This window comes from Beta vulgaris, chromosome 7 (genome assembly GCF_026745355.1).
Source record: "Beta vulgaris subsp. vulgaris cultivar EL10 chromosome 7, EL10.2, whole genome shotgun sequence".
NCBI lineage: Eukaryota > Viridiplantae > Streptophyta > Magnoliopsida > Caryophyllales > Amaranthaceae > Beta > Beta vulgaris.
Window position 1 is genome coordinate 26,250,339 of NC_079208.1, and position 14,570 is coordinate 26,264,908.

The 14,570-nt window shown below is 34.1% G+C and overlaps 2 protein-coding genes across 2 annotated transcripts; both read right to left on the reverse strand.

Annotated features, from left to right (window-relative positions):
• Positions 1 to 1,315: 1,315 nt before the first annotated feature.
• LOC104899118 (uncharacterized) lies at positions 1,316 to 3,049 on the reverse strand. Its single transcript, XM_010686252.1, has 4 exons — positions 2,639 to 3,049; positions 1,596 to 1,632; positions 1,425 to 1,503; positions 1,316 to 1,319 (listed from the first exon to the last, which is right to left on the reverse strand). The coding sequence occupies exons 1-4, from the start codon at positions 3,047 to 3,049 to the stop codon at positions 1,316 to 1,318; spliced, it is 531 nt and encodes a 176-aa protein (XP_010684554.1).
• A 309-nt stretch (positions 3,050 to 3,358) lies between these two features.
• Positions 3,359 to 4,107, reverse strand: LOC109135485 (uncharacterized). Its single transcript, XM_019250599.1, has 2 exons — positions 3,690 to 4,107; positions 3,359 to 3,603 (listed from the first exon to the last, which is right to left on the reverse strand). The coding sequence occupies exons 1-2, from the start codon at positions 4,105 to 4,107 to the stop codon at positions 3,359 to 3,361; spliced, it is 663 nt and encodes a 220-aa protein (XP_019106144.1).
• Positions 4,108 to 14,570: the final 10,463 nt, after the last annotated feature.

Consider the following 14,570-nt stretch of genomic DNA (forward strand, 5'->3'; position numbering starts at 1 on the left):
AGAAAAAACATATTTATGATGTAACAATATAATAACAAAATTAGTAAATGAAATCTCAAATGTTTCAAGTATGTAATTTGTTTTGATAGTGCTTGGTTAACCACATGTACTCTTCAGCCCAGTCGACCAGCAACACGTAGCCAACAGTATAAGAATGATATGCATTGAACTCTTGAATAGGTAGAGGTATAATCTAAGAGAAGACTTTGTTTCCAAGTTTCGAAAATATCATATCCACGACTCGGGTGTAACCATTTGGCTGCATTAATGCAAACAATTGTACAATTATTTTGTAGAGAGAAATTTAGGCTTTGAAATTATGCAGGGTATTTAAAAACAATGCAAGCTAGTTTGTGATAGATGATTACCTGTTGAAGTATTAATTTTATCTCCGTAGCTGGGCATGTCAAAATGTGTTGTGCAAGATCATGAAGCATTGTGATCTTTAAACAACCACTTCTATCACATATTGAAAATCGAAAAACAATCTGTTAATAAGAATGCTGATAAGTTTATTATTAGATTAAATAAAGATTGGTTGTTTCATGATAAAGATAAAATAAGTTCTAGAATTATACCTTGGAATGGTTACAACATTCATAAGATCGCAAGACTCACATTTAGGAACCCCTTGGAAAATAACCACCTTTTTGAGACAACGATGACATGATTCATATATGATGTTGTCAGCCTGCTCAAGATGACACACTTTGGCAATAGCTCGACAATATTGTACATGCAAGATGATTCAAATTTATTTATTCATGTATAGGTTTATTTTAGTTTTAAAAAGGAAAATTAAGGGTTTAATTACATTTCTCACGGCATAAAAGGTAGCTAATCAGATCCGAGGAGTATTTGAAATATCAATAGATGATTGTAAGGAGAAATAACAACCCTTTTTTCGTTAATTTATCGGATTCATACCTATAAATTTAGAAGATTAAATTAGTCAACAAAAAATAGTAATTAAAGATACATATTGATATAATTATCTTGTGCATACCATGTAGATAAGGAAGTAGTTAAGTTATCTACTTTGTTAACATAAATCGTGGAGTAAAATCTTGTTGTAAGATATGTCCGGCCTATATTTAAGAGACACAAATCACTATCACATATTAAAATGACAATTTTAAATATGAAAATAAAATTCTAAATACTGATAATTCATGTTGATCAATAGTGTACCACAAAAGCTCTTTACATGTAGACCATATGCAAAAAGAATTGGACAAAAAATAGATTCAGTGGTAAGATGTCCATCTCCATGTATGTGCACAAATTCATTCCAGAGGGTTAACTTAATAATTGTTCAACTGCAAGTAGGAAATAGGATTATAGTGTTAGGAACAATTTGTGTTAAATAAATATAAATTAAAGATGGTTTACAACTAAGATTTAAGTTCTTAGAATATACTTACGTTTTATCCATTATCGCGAAATCTCTTTTAACTGAGTTTTCTCCAACAGACTCAATTGGCGAAGCATACAGAACTAATCCTATTGCATCTTAACAAAATCAAAATTAAGTAAGTAAAGTTAATTTCCTTCAAGCAAAGAATTTTAATGTAGATAGATGGTTAGTCAAGTACCGAAGACCATATCAGTACGATTGGCATGAACATGGAACTGGTTGAAAGCAACTAAATTGTAAAGAATGTAGGAATTGCAGTGTCATCATGCTCTTCGCGTGTCACAATTGTTTCTGCTGCTATCGTCATTTGTTTTCAGTTTGGGATGATTTTATTGCTCTCATCGGCGTGCACTACTTGCACCCCACGGAGTACATAAACAAATCCCTCGTGAAACCTTCCTATGAAGTGTTCAACATGGGGCGAGAATATAGTGCATTGTATGCACTCACCCTATCATCAAAACCAAAATGGAAGTTGATAAGAGTGTATTGTATCATTGTATAGTAAATGTAAAACATTATTTGAAATTTTATTTGACCTTGACATTAACAAAAAGCATTTTCCATATCTGCTTAGCTGTTCCGCGGTGATTGTAATTGAATATGTCGTAGTTACGAACTAACCGAGCTCTGACATTATATCGTCGTACCCCGCAAGGATATAAATGCATAAATGGTGGATAATGGAACTCCGTCCTGAAAAAATATGTTAGAGATAAAAATGAAGTTACATATAATCAGAAAATGACTAACATCTTTATTTGTACATCCACATCACATTACAATATGTTTAGGTTTCACAATAAATCATTATCGTAATGATGCAATTAATTGAACATTATACGCTTACGATATGAACATGAGATTATTATGAAGTAAGTCATAATAGTAAAGTACATAAATTAAGTAGAATCATGACTATATATTTTTCAATCATTTACATCGTGCTCTTGTTACAAAGTGGTATTTAATGATTGTACACATTGAATACAACTATTCAGAAGGCAATAAAAGTTCTTTATATACAATGTTCTTTGTAAGCACTCCTTCATGTCCTTGCACTTTCCCCTTTTTCACCACAATCTTTGTTGTATTTTCTGAGGTCCCCCGTGATAATGCCACATAGAGCTAGTCGTGGCTGAATACATGATCTGGTAGGTATATGCCTACATGGGGTATAGTTTGTCCCTGAGACTTGTTTATTGTTAAGGCAAAACTAACCTTTACTGGAAATTGCTTTCTAGCCAGCTCAAATGGCAACTTTATATCTTTAGCACTCTTCAACGGAAAAACTCTGTTTCCCCTAGAATGCCCTGTTAAAATCTCAGCATCTATAAAATGGTCGTTGAGTGAATGACAAAGCAATTGTGCTGCATTGCAAAGGCCATTCTTAGGATCGATGTTTCTCAAAAGCATTAGAGGTACCCCAAATTTCAGAGTGAGAGCATGAGGAGGCAATCCCGAAGCTGAAATTGAATTAAAAAACTCTTGCTGGTACAAATTTCTCCTATCTTCGAGAACATAATCAATCGAATAGTATGTTTTTCCTTCTCCGAGAAACTTCTCAACAACCTTATCATTTATCTTGTCAGCATCTTCATTGAGGGGTGTAATTATGGCCCAGTCAACCATATAATTTCCTTATCCCATATGCTGACTTAGATTTGGAAAAACCTGGTCAATCAACATTTCAATCGAGACATCATCAATTAATGATATGACCATATGATTTGGCAATTTATTATTTGATCTGACACTTTAGGTTCATCTCCATTGCCAATTGAGAGCAACCGAGTAGCAAATGTGTTGTCATCTCTTGATCTCATATTTTCCCTCAAATGCAAAATATTGACGTGTCTCCAAATAAGGGACTTGACAAACGATGCATATATCATCTGAGCCCTTGTTCCTTTTCGAATCACTAGTAACACTTGTCTGAAATCATCCCACAATAGTTCTCCCCCCAAACGGTAAGTCGTTTCCCATTAAATCTCTCAGTGATCGATCAACAGCTTCAAATTGATATTTGTGTGTCATTGGAGCCTCATCCCATATAATTATGGCAGAGTGCTTCAGAATAGTGGCAGTTTTGGAACGTTTAGTGAATGAGCAAGTTGAGTTGCTATCAAGTTGCAATGGGAGCTGAAAAGTCGAGTGCGATGTTCTTACCTGATGCAACAACGTTGCTGCAATACCAGATGTTACCGTGGGAACAACAATTTCACCTCTTCCTTTTACGGTAGTGCTCTGTATAAGAAAGTTTTGCTTGTACCTCCTGGGCCATCAACGAAAAAAGCTCCACCATTTTTTGAAATGACAACATCCATAATTGTGTCGAACGCATGTCGTTGGTCTCTATTAAGAGTGTTTACACACGTCATATCCTCTTCTGGAATTGGCACGGAAAAGTACTCCTTCATGAAATTAGGAAGATCGTTGGTGTCCTCAGTTCTTTCTGGTAAACTTGGCAACGCTGTGAAGTCAGAAATTGTTTTTCCCAGTGGCTGTAATAAACGGTCTAATAAGTCCTGCAAAAGCTTGTGAGTGAGAACATTATTGTTAGTTGTCGTGCTTAAAGATGGATAATCCTCAACCATGAAGGTGAAGAACTCGTCCCATAGGGTACGTAATCCAGTTGGTTGACAGTATACCAAGATGGTTGCAAATAATCTTCGCAATGATGATGGCATTCTTACAGTAGATGCTTCCAGAAGACACTGACGGATGCTTTCATCACTCTTAATTAGACCGAGGGATTCCGCAGCAGATCAGAGTATTGGTTGTGTGATGCCATTAACTGTCCTTAAATGTTCAAATGATTGAGGACCTCACACATGATTGAGCATTATTCTCTGGTAAAATCTCTCTCCTTCAAGTGGAGAAGCTACATACAATCGGCCCATAACCCGCTGATTACTTCTCCTTCGCTGCCACTCGGACGAGACTTAAGCCACCTGTAATGCTCTGGAAATTCTCTGTAAAGATATCTTCTTGCACCTGGATCAATTTCATTCAACTTGAGGAGAGCTAGCATCATTTTTGAGTTTCTCGGGTCTTTTAATACGTCTGAGATTAGGTTGTTCCCTTCGAATCTCACTTGATGCATGTTTGGCAAATGGACTTGCAAACGGTCTACAACTGGACACATTCGAGTCAAAGGGAATTTGTAAATTTTCCAAAAAGCTTCGGGTGCACAAATCCATCTCGCGTCCATATACTGTGCAATCTCATCACCATTCTTAACTTCCATGGACACTCTATCTGAACCCTCATGTATATATTTGTAGAGATATTTGACACACTTAATGCTGTTGCATATCTCTACATTGATGTGACAATCATATTTTTGGAGCAAAAATGGATTATAGGGAATTACCCACCGGTTGTTTACATTTATCCGAGAATGTTGATGCAATGGAACAGGTGAACGATCTTATCGGCTACAATATAGAGGATATGAGTCATTTCCTTGCATTGTTGCATCATTAAAGGACTTGGGGAATCCTTTCTTTCAACTCCCTTGTTTCATGCATGAAGAATCCTTATTATGAATACCACATGGATTATAGATCATGTGTTTTAGAACTCTTTTGTACAATTCTAGTTCTTGTCATTCATCTGGTATTTCTGCTCTCACAATCATGTCGTAGTCATCAAGAGTTGTTAGCTTGTCATTTTGGTCTAGGATCAACAATATATGAACATGGGGAAGACCCCTCTTTTGGAATTCAAAAACATATACATAAGCAACCACCTTTCCAAGGATTCCCCTTTCTAGAACATCTTTTTTTAACTCTTCAAATTTGGCATGAAATACCCTTGCTAGGAGATCTGGGCGATCATTTGACACTTGTCCAGGCAATAATTATGATTGTATTTCAGACCAAGATGGATTGCATGTCATTGTCAAAAATATATCTGGTTTACCGAACTTTTGTATCAACGCCATAACATCTTGGTACCTCTGGTGCATATCTCGTGGGCTTCCTACGAAGGAAGACGGTAATATAGTCCTTCGACCAACATTATCTGCATACGAAAATTTAATGATAGAAAATTTAATGTTCATTGAAGTGACCGGTTTAATTGCGAAGATAGTTGGTTAGGTAAATCAAACTGGACCTGTGTTATGCTCTCGAGCATTTAGAGAATCCTCTAAACCTTTATACAAATCAGCACGTATCTTGTCTTGATTGAATGCAATCCATCTCAAGTTGGATGCTTGCATTTTCACGCAGTTATCGACAACATATTGTTGGAGCAGACGACCGCCTCTTAAGATGTTGCCTCATCTACGAAACAAATCAAATGATTTTTGTTAGAATGATATGAACACAAAAAATATAGGAAAATGAGTCATACACATGGCCTTTCTAAAATAATTTTCACATGGAACATGTATGCGTAGAATCCCGACATGTTAGGTTTCTGCCATTAGTAGTACGACTGTTTATATCCCAACCATAAGAGCCATAAGGAAATAAGAGAGGATAATGTAATGGGACATAATAACCCGCGGTATCTTTGATATGCATCAGCCGTCCACTGACATACTCTATCATAATATCTCGTTCTTTCAGCTTAGCCATGTCATCCCCTCCAACGACAACAGCTGCCACTTAGGATGTCGAAGGCATTGAGTATTGACGATTATTGGCAGGTTGCTCTTTGATTACAAACTTGCAGTCTTGTATGTCATTACGTTGTGCAAGATGACGAATATTATGGACAAAAGGATTATGAGCATTTAAGATATGCTTAATTCTGTCAATGATTGTAATCCCCCCTAATTTTAAAGGATTTTATAAATATATTTTAGTATTTATATATTTATATTTAAACATAATTTAGTTTTAAAATGATTCGACTATTTAAAAAGGTTGACTATATTAAAAGTCAAATGAAATTATTTTAAGGATTTCAGAAAGTTAAAAATATTTTAATTAAGCATGCTTTGATAAATGTTTTAAATATTAATTTGATTTAGAAAAGAAGTCTAAGTGGACTTGAGGAACTTAAAATAAGTATATTAGGAAAGAGGAGTCATATTGATGATAGGAGTTCTAATTTACTTGTCCTATTCATTATCAATTTTAATTGAGCCCAATCTTTCTTTCCTAAGCCCAAAAGGAAGCCTCCTTATAAATATCATAATACCCAATTATTTTACCCACACAAAGAATATTTCCTCTCTCTTCACTCTCAAACCACACGCCAGCCCTCTTTTCTTCTCCCTCATCACGTTTTTTTCGGTTCTTCCTTCTTTCAAGTATCTTCTTCTTCAAGTAATGTTTCTTCTTCCACAAGAAACGTCACAAAACCTTCAAGATCCCCAGTTTCGGTGAGCAAGGGCTGCTGCGTGGCTTGCTGATTTCCGGCGCCTTCATCTTCTTTCTTGGTTCTTGCTTTGTTGGTTGGTTTCTTTTTCTTCTTCCTCAAGATTCCATTAAAGACAATGTTTTTATGCTTTATTTTAATATTAATCATGACTATTGGTTTTAATTTACTCTTTTAATAAATAATCTTGATTCATAAATATTATAAATTGTTTTAATTAAGTCAACCTTTGTGTGGTCTTCCAATTTCATGTCTAACTTTTGATTATTCCTAGTCAAGTAAACTTTGTAGCACCATTAACTTTAATTAGGATAAATGACCAGTAACCTGGTAAATTGGTAAATAAAAAAGTTTACCAATTAACCCACCCATTAACCTACCCAAAAGATGATAACCCACCCATTAACCCACCCAAAACTGAAAACCCACCCATTAACCCACCCCAAAACTAAAAACCCACACAAAAACTGAAAACCACCCATTAACCCACAACAACACCATCCCCACCCCACCCACAACAACAGGCCAACAACATAGCAGGGGAAGGGGAGGGGAGGAGTGGAGTGGAGGGACGCTGCTAGTGGGGGCGCAGGAGGAGGGGAGTGGAGGGGTGGGGGGTGGGTGTGGGGTGGTCCTAAGGGAGAGGGAAGAGAAAGATGACAGAAGGAGGGGATTGGAGAGAAAACAAAACAAAAAAAAACAGCAAACCAATCATTTGGCGACATGTGGCACGTGTAACCTACTAAATAGGTCACAAACAGGTTAAAACTCAATAGAAGAAAATAGCCCTACAAGCCTTACTCAATCAGAGATAATCAAAAGTTAGACTTGAAATTGGAAGACCACGCAAAGGTTGACTTATTTAAAACAATTTTTCCTATTATACATTATAAGAATAAAAATTCAGATTTGTTTATTATTGTTAGATTGAGGTGTTAATCAATAAAGCATGGACTTTTAGGATGTTAATTACTAGAAAACCATAATAGCATGTTGTATAGTATGAGATTTGTTTAGATTATGAATTTAATCATGTCTACATATGTTTAAAGAGGGTTTTATGATTTTTAAAGTTGTTGGAATTTTATAAAGAATTTTATTTAAGGAGTTTTAAGGATTTTAATTACTAGTATGGTAGTACTATGCTAGGAATTGAAAGTAATTGAAGTTTTGATAGTAAAATCAACTTTTGAATATGTTTAATGGGGATTTTAAATATTTTAGAGCTACTGTATTTTTGTTTAAGAGTATTGATTTCTAGGCGGGAGAATACTCTGTAGGAGACTTTTAAAGAATTAAAAGTGACATGCCGACTAGTTTACACAAGTTACGTACATACCTGTGTGCTATGTGATTAGTATCATGATTTAAGGAGAAAGAATTTTAGTATCATGTATAGGAACTTATTAAGCTCATATGTGATTTCTAGCATGATTAGTTGTTACATGTTTTATGCCTTCGTGCAAGCATGTGATTTTGAGATTTATTATGAGTAAAGATTTCATGTTTGTATGGAATTATTGATGCAAGCATGTAGAAGGAAATTTTATTTATTAATTCACATGAGGAATTAATATATGTTATAGAGATTGAATCATGTTATTCATATGTTCCCTTACAAGTGTTATTTTCACTATCTTAGGAGGACTGTGGGCCTTATTTGGTAAGTTGACAAGTTATGCCTTTTTAAAGGTAAGATTATTGTTGGCTAGGTTCAACAAAATAAGAAGTTTGAGATTAAAAGGAAGTAATCTGGGATTGTAAGTTGTGATCATTTATGTAATACTAAGATAAAAGAAATAAGCTGTGATTGATTGATTTACATTTCTTGATTGCTTTTTTGTGTGTCATAACAAGTAATAACATGTAAATAACGTAAAGTGTAACAAGGATAGTTATAGACTTTAGACTGGTGCATGTCTAGAGTTGGACATTAGGAGTTGGAGTACATGGTGGTAGCCCATGGCTTTTTACTGGAAATGGATTGATCACCATTCCTTTTTCACTTAGCAAATGTTCCTTGATATCGCAGGTTAATCTAAAATGCGTTGTAGTGCCTAGTAGCACCCGTATTTTGTCTTCCTATGAGAAGGCATTAGTAGATAAAACAACTCAATTCCAATAACTATTTCATTAAAGTAATAAAAAGGATGTTTAGAGTTTAGTTCAGTTAAAGTTATCTGCAGAATATTATATGATTATATGATTATATTATTATTTATCCCTGCATGTTATTTATCTGGTATCATGTTAGGAATGCTTATGTTTTAGTATGTAGTACTCAGCTTTGCTGATTACGTGCTTTGTTTGTGTTTGTGATCATGGATTTGCCTTATTGATCATGTGATGATCCATTTTGGTGAGCAGATTCAGTATAGCATTGACATTATAGGTTCGTAGATGTGCATCATTGAGAATCTGGAATGGAGAGAATGGGTAACTAGTATATGTTATTTTCTGCGTTAGTAGGAATATTATTAAGTTGGTTTGAATAAGACTCATTTAGATTTGTTGATTTCTAAATACTTGTTTATTTATTTATTTATAATAAAAGGGTTAAAGTTTAGTTATATATTTTCCGCTGCAAAATTCTAAATAAGCCGATACGTTATCACACGGGCGATAATACTTGGGTAATTCTCTACTTTTATATTATAAAGGTATTTCTGAAAAGAGAGAATTATCGGGGTGTTACAATGACGTCAATCCGTAATGAGGAATTTTCAGCTGCACGATTTTCATTTTCATGATCAATGGCATAAATGTAGAGTTGAAGGAACCGAGGACGATCATTTGAGTTCAAAGGCAGTAGACCACCAATGCGGTGATAAATTAACATTTGAGCACAATATGTGTATACACCTCGACATGCATTGGCCAATTCGTCATCTATTTCTACTCCCATTGAAGTGAACGCAAAGACATGATTATACTTACGAATGTTTTGTCTGAAATGATTACCATCATCCGATTGATCAGAGTACAGGTCAAGTAAGTCAGATAACAAAGGTAAATTAGGTAGATTAACCTTCCCATTTAAGCAGCATAGTTCAGGATTTTCAGACCGGAACAGGCGTGCTTGACAGTGTGGACATATTGTCATCGTAGGCAAATTGAATATGGGCCCCCCTTGTGACTCAGTGTAATTTCTTGCACAATTTCGATAACCTCGTCTCTCCACTTTCCAGACCTTTATATCGTCAAAGTTGAGACCTGACCAATCGTTGGCATTGGATATGTTGTGGAGACCAATATCTAACAATCGATCGGGCACATAACTTTCACTTTCTATTTCAGGCTAGTGTGAAATGTCTATTGCGTCTGATAGGGAATTCAATATATTTTCATTGGTTGTGCTACTTTCTCCAACGCAAAAGAATCGATTGGGCAAGTTGCTTCCATTAGAGAAATCCCCATTACTTTCATTGACCGTTTGATTTTGAAATTCAATGTTGGCCCGCGTGTTGAGGGAACGGAGTTCACCAATTGGGTGTGCTGCATGATTAAAAATAAGATTTATATTCTGGTAAGTACACTAAAAGGTCGTCTGTCACTACTTCTAATATATTTACTTTAGAGCTCTTACAATCATGTATTCCGCGTCCATCTCCATTGACAGTGTGATCGTAGTTAGTAATGTCTGTCATGGGCCTTCTAACTTTTGAAGAGTGGGAAGAATCAGGAGGATTTTGAATCATATAGTAACCTTCTGCAGAGGTTATTTGAGGTTGATTTTCTTGAGAATCAACTACATTGTCTTCACATCTATGGGCATAATTAGATCTCCTTTTTGCATTCTCGTGTCCTCTTTGTTCAACTGTAAGAGACTGCCTTTGACATCTTTTCTTATCACTCCATTTCCTCCTTTGTTGTTGCATTTTTTCTCTTTCATTTCCATCCATTATGAAACTACAAATAACAATCTTAACTTTGTTACTATAAACAGATTAGTGTGATAGTATTTTTTATATTAGTTAGCTTCTTAGTTTATAAGTTATGTATTGTCATATCTCTATTATTTGCCGACAAATTCCTATCCAAGTTTAACTTTAATCTTTTAACTTCTAATTTGTTTAGCAATGATAACCCTACATTAGATAATTTGTTAATTCTTATAATGCAATTATAAATTCTTAGTACTAATAAAAATATTTTTAATCATACTAAAAAATTATTAATATTGAAATTATGTGGTTTCTTATAGGAATTTGACGTCTTGTATTTTAAACTAATTCCAGAAAATATAATTAATCACTATTAAAAATGAGTAACAGAAATAATCTTTTACTTTTTATGTAGCCCCTTTGAATTGTAATTCATAGGTTTATGTCATTAGATTTCACTTTACTCTGAGTTAGAAATGAAATTGTGTAATTTGGATAATCATGTAGGTTATTGAGTAGAAATATTATCTAAAATTCACACTGATAACACAAAGAAAAAGTGATTGATTAAGAATTACCTTTTAGTGGATTCCCCTGTTAGTATGTTAATCCTCTTATTTTGGTTTGATTATACGCTCAATTATGCTTGACCTTGCAAGTGCCTCTTCTGAATTTCACATTGATAACACAAAAATCACAATCAAATCTTATTACAGAAAGGAAAAAATTATTGTGTTAGAGAGAAGCAAGTACTACATCTTAATTGTTTTTTCTTGTATTCAACTGTGTATTTTGGCGCTTGTGAAACTGTAAGTACCCTGTATGAAATTTATACTTGAAAATGAATGATGTATTTATAAACATAGCATGTATAATTTTTATGAATAAATCACTATAACTACCTTGTATTGTGTAAAAACAATTGGTATTCTGAATTGCGGTTTGTTGATGTTGTTGTGTTGTTCATAGAATCGAAAGGTAGAATTGACGGGTAGAAGTTGGTGGAATAGAATTGAGAAATGGAAGAATTGAAGGTGTAGAGACTGTCGAGTTGGGTTGCAGTTGTTTCCCCTTATTTAGGTATTTAATTGGGTGGTTATATTTTAAGTTTGCAGTTTCTGTGTTGGAGTGTAATTTTTTTTTGTTTTTTAATTGATGAGTCAGTTATGTTGGATGTATTCTTTTTGCTGTCTTTTCTTTTTTCTATTTTTTGGTTCCCCTCTAGTTGCCTTTTATATAGGAGTGGAAGTTCGGTTTTCCTGTTCAGTTTTAGAACATCAAACCAAACTGAAATAAATTCCGTTTTAAAATTTTCAATCCAAATTAGAATGGAAAAATTGACAGAAATGATCTCAATTATGACCGTTTCGCTCAAAATAATCCCAACTTTAACTTATTCTGGAATAATCCAAACTATTTGGGTACCTTCCCAAAATAATCCAAACCTTTTATTTTTCTTCCCTTCAATGATATCTTTTGGGTCTATTATATATAGGATAATTAAAAATTAGGATTATTTTGAGAAAGTACTCCTAATAGTTTGGATTATTCTTGATTAACCCATAGTTGGGATTATTTTGAGCGGAACGATAATAGTTTGGATTATTCTTGTCAATTTTTTCAATTAGAATTCGACTTAATCCAAACCAAATCAAACTTAAAAAGAATTATGTTCCAAAATTCAAACCAAACCTAATTAAACCGAAATTAACCAACCTTTTTCATAACAAAAAAACCCTTTTTCAAGTCTTGCAAGATACAACATACAAAGTACAAGCTGAAAAAAACACTTCATACATGGTTTATGGTCATACTACCAAACCATTTCTTAATACACACACTTCTTAAAATGCAAAATCAACTCATAAAGTCTTAAATGGCAGCATCTAGCAACAAATTCCAACAATAGGTAGGCCTTAGTCATCTTTAATATTAACGGTCTTGGGCCACGAGCTATGCTCACCAAAAGTCCTCAAGCACCATCTTATCCAAATCTCGAAATAAAAACAATACAAAAGAAAAAACAGAATTAAGGGTGCATTCTCTTCACGTTAATAAATTAAGTTTCAGGTCCAATCAAATCAGTTCAGTTCACTTCAGATAAGTTTCAGTCAGGTCCAATCAGGATAATAAGTTCAAATAAGGTCCAATCATAATATGTTCCAATAAGGTCCAAATAGTCAATGATCAATAGATTTGAATTAAAATTTTAATTAAAGTACCACTATGGTTATTATATAGTATTATATTTGTAATATTTTCTATTATTATATTATTTATATTTATTAACTGATATGTTATTATTAAAAAAATTAATTAAAGTGCCACTATGATTATATAGTATTATATTTGTATTATTATCTATTATTTTGTTACTTATATTACTATGGGCTGATTATGTTATTATTAAAAGATATTATAATCATGGTCAAATAAGGTTAACAATAATAATCATCATAATTATAATATTTTCCAATTCGTATTTAAATAACTAGATATAACATGAGTAATAAAATAATAGATAATAATACAAGTTATATAATTAGCGTGAATAAGTACCTAGATTAAGCTAAGGGTCGAGTAACCAATTCAGGTGGTTTTCAAACGAGTTATGAATAAACTACAATTAACTAGCAAATAAATAAAATGAGAAATTACTAATGGAAAGATCTTGAATCCGATTAACATCCACTTCAATTGAATTATCGATCATTGAACCTTAACACTAATTATTTTCATAATTATTTATTGTTGACAACCAATCTCGTATTCTCCTTATCCTTAGTTGAATATCATTATTAGTGTGACTATAAAACCCTCAATAAAGGATAACCTAGTCCGATTAGCGTCCACTAGTAGAAAAATGACGATTTACGTCTCCCCAAGTGCGTCGCACTAAAACAGAAACGACGCAAAAAGTGAATTTGCGTCGCATGGGAGCCAGAGTGTGACGCAAAATAACTGATCACAAGCACCAGATACGAGCCATCTGCGTCGGATCCATATGAAGTGCGACGCATATCGCTCATGTGCGTCGGATCCCGAGGCCCATCCGACGCACATCGTTGACAACTATCTGCGTCGCACGTCGTTGAGGTTTGTTGCAAATTATGAATGTGCGTCGGTCCGCAAGCTCATGCAACGCACATCAGTCGAAATTCTACTTCAACTCCCCCTCTCCCTCTTGACCTAAAACTTCAACTCCCCATCTCCCTCTTAACCTAAAACTCCCTCTTAACCGCCGCGTCTTCCTCTCTCCCTCTCTCTCTCTTTCACTCGTCGAAATTCATCATCCGTCTTCCTCTCTCCCTCTCTCTCTCTTTCACTCGTCGAAATTCAGCATCTGCGTAAAGAATCCATCGTTGTTATGGCCGCAACCGAAATTCATCTCAGGCTACTCTTGAAATTCATGTTAGGCAACTCGAAATTCATCTCAGGCAACTTCGTTCGTTCGTTTCATTTTGTTTCATCTCAACTATTCTTTCTTTTTCTTTATTTTTCTTCGTTTATTCGTTTCATTTCCGTGTTTTGCATGTTATTCATGGATTTCAATTCAAATCTAGGTTATATGGAATTGAGTTTTATTATCTGTTTTAATACCATTTCATTTTTTTTATATCTTTGTTTATTTTTATGACATTGATCCTAGTCTAGGGATTATATTGAAGAAGATATTTACTCTGATCATAAACCTTCTCGTCGCCCTAAAAAGCATCCCAAGATTGTTCAGAAACAAGTAGATGTGAGATTTTTGTTTTTCGGATATATATTTTTTTGTTTTTTGTAATGTATTTGTTTTGATTTTGGGTGATTTTTTGTTTTGATTTTCAGAATGTTTCTCAGGTTTTTGGTTGGTTGGGGTAACACCTGAAGCGTATTGTGGTTTTGATGTTCCTTTTAAGGTGTGATTTTAGATTTTTAGTATATGGTTT

Excerpts from the sequence above, each read along its gene's own strand:
- LOC104899118 (XM_010686252.1), bottom strand. The coding sequence starts at position 3,049 with ATGGTTGACTGGGCCATAATTACACCCCTCAATGAAGATGCTGACAAG. Across the intron at positions 1,633-2,638 it reads GAAAGCAATTTCCAGTAAAG|TTCCATGTTCATGCCAATCG; the intron begins GTTAGTTTTGCC and ends GCTTTCAACCAG. Across the intron at positions 1,504-1,595 it reads TCGTACTGATATGGTCTTCG|GATTAGTTCTGTATGCTTCG; the intron begins GTACTTGACTAA and ends AAGATGCAATAG.
- LOC109135485 (XM_019250599.1), bottom strand. The coding sequence starts at position 4,107 with ATGCCATCATCATTGCGAAGATTATTTGCAACCATCTTGGTATACTGT. Across the intron at positions 3,604-3,689 it reads TTTCGTTGATGGCCCAGGAG|CAACGTTGTTGCATCAGGTA; the intron begins GTACAAGCAAAA and ends CTGGTATTGCAG.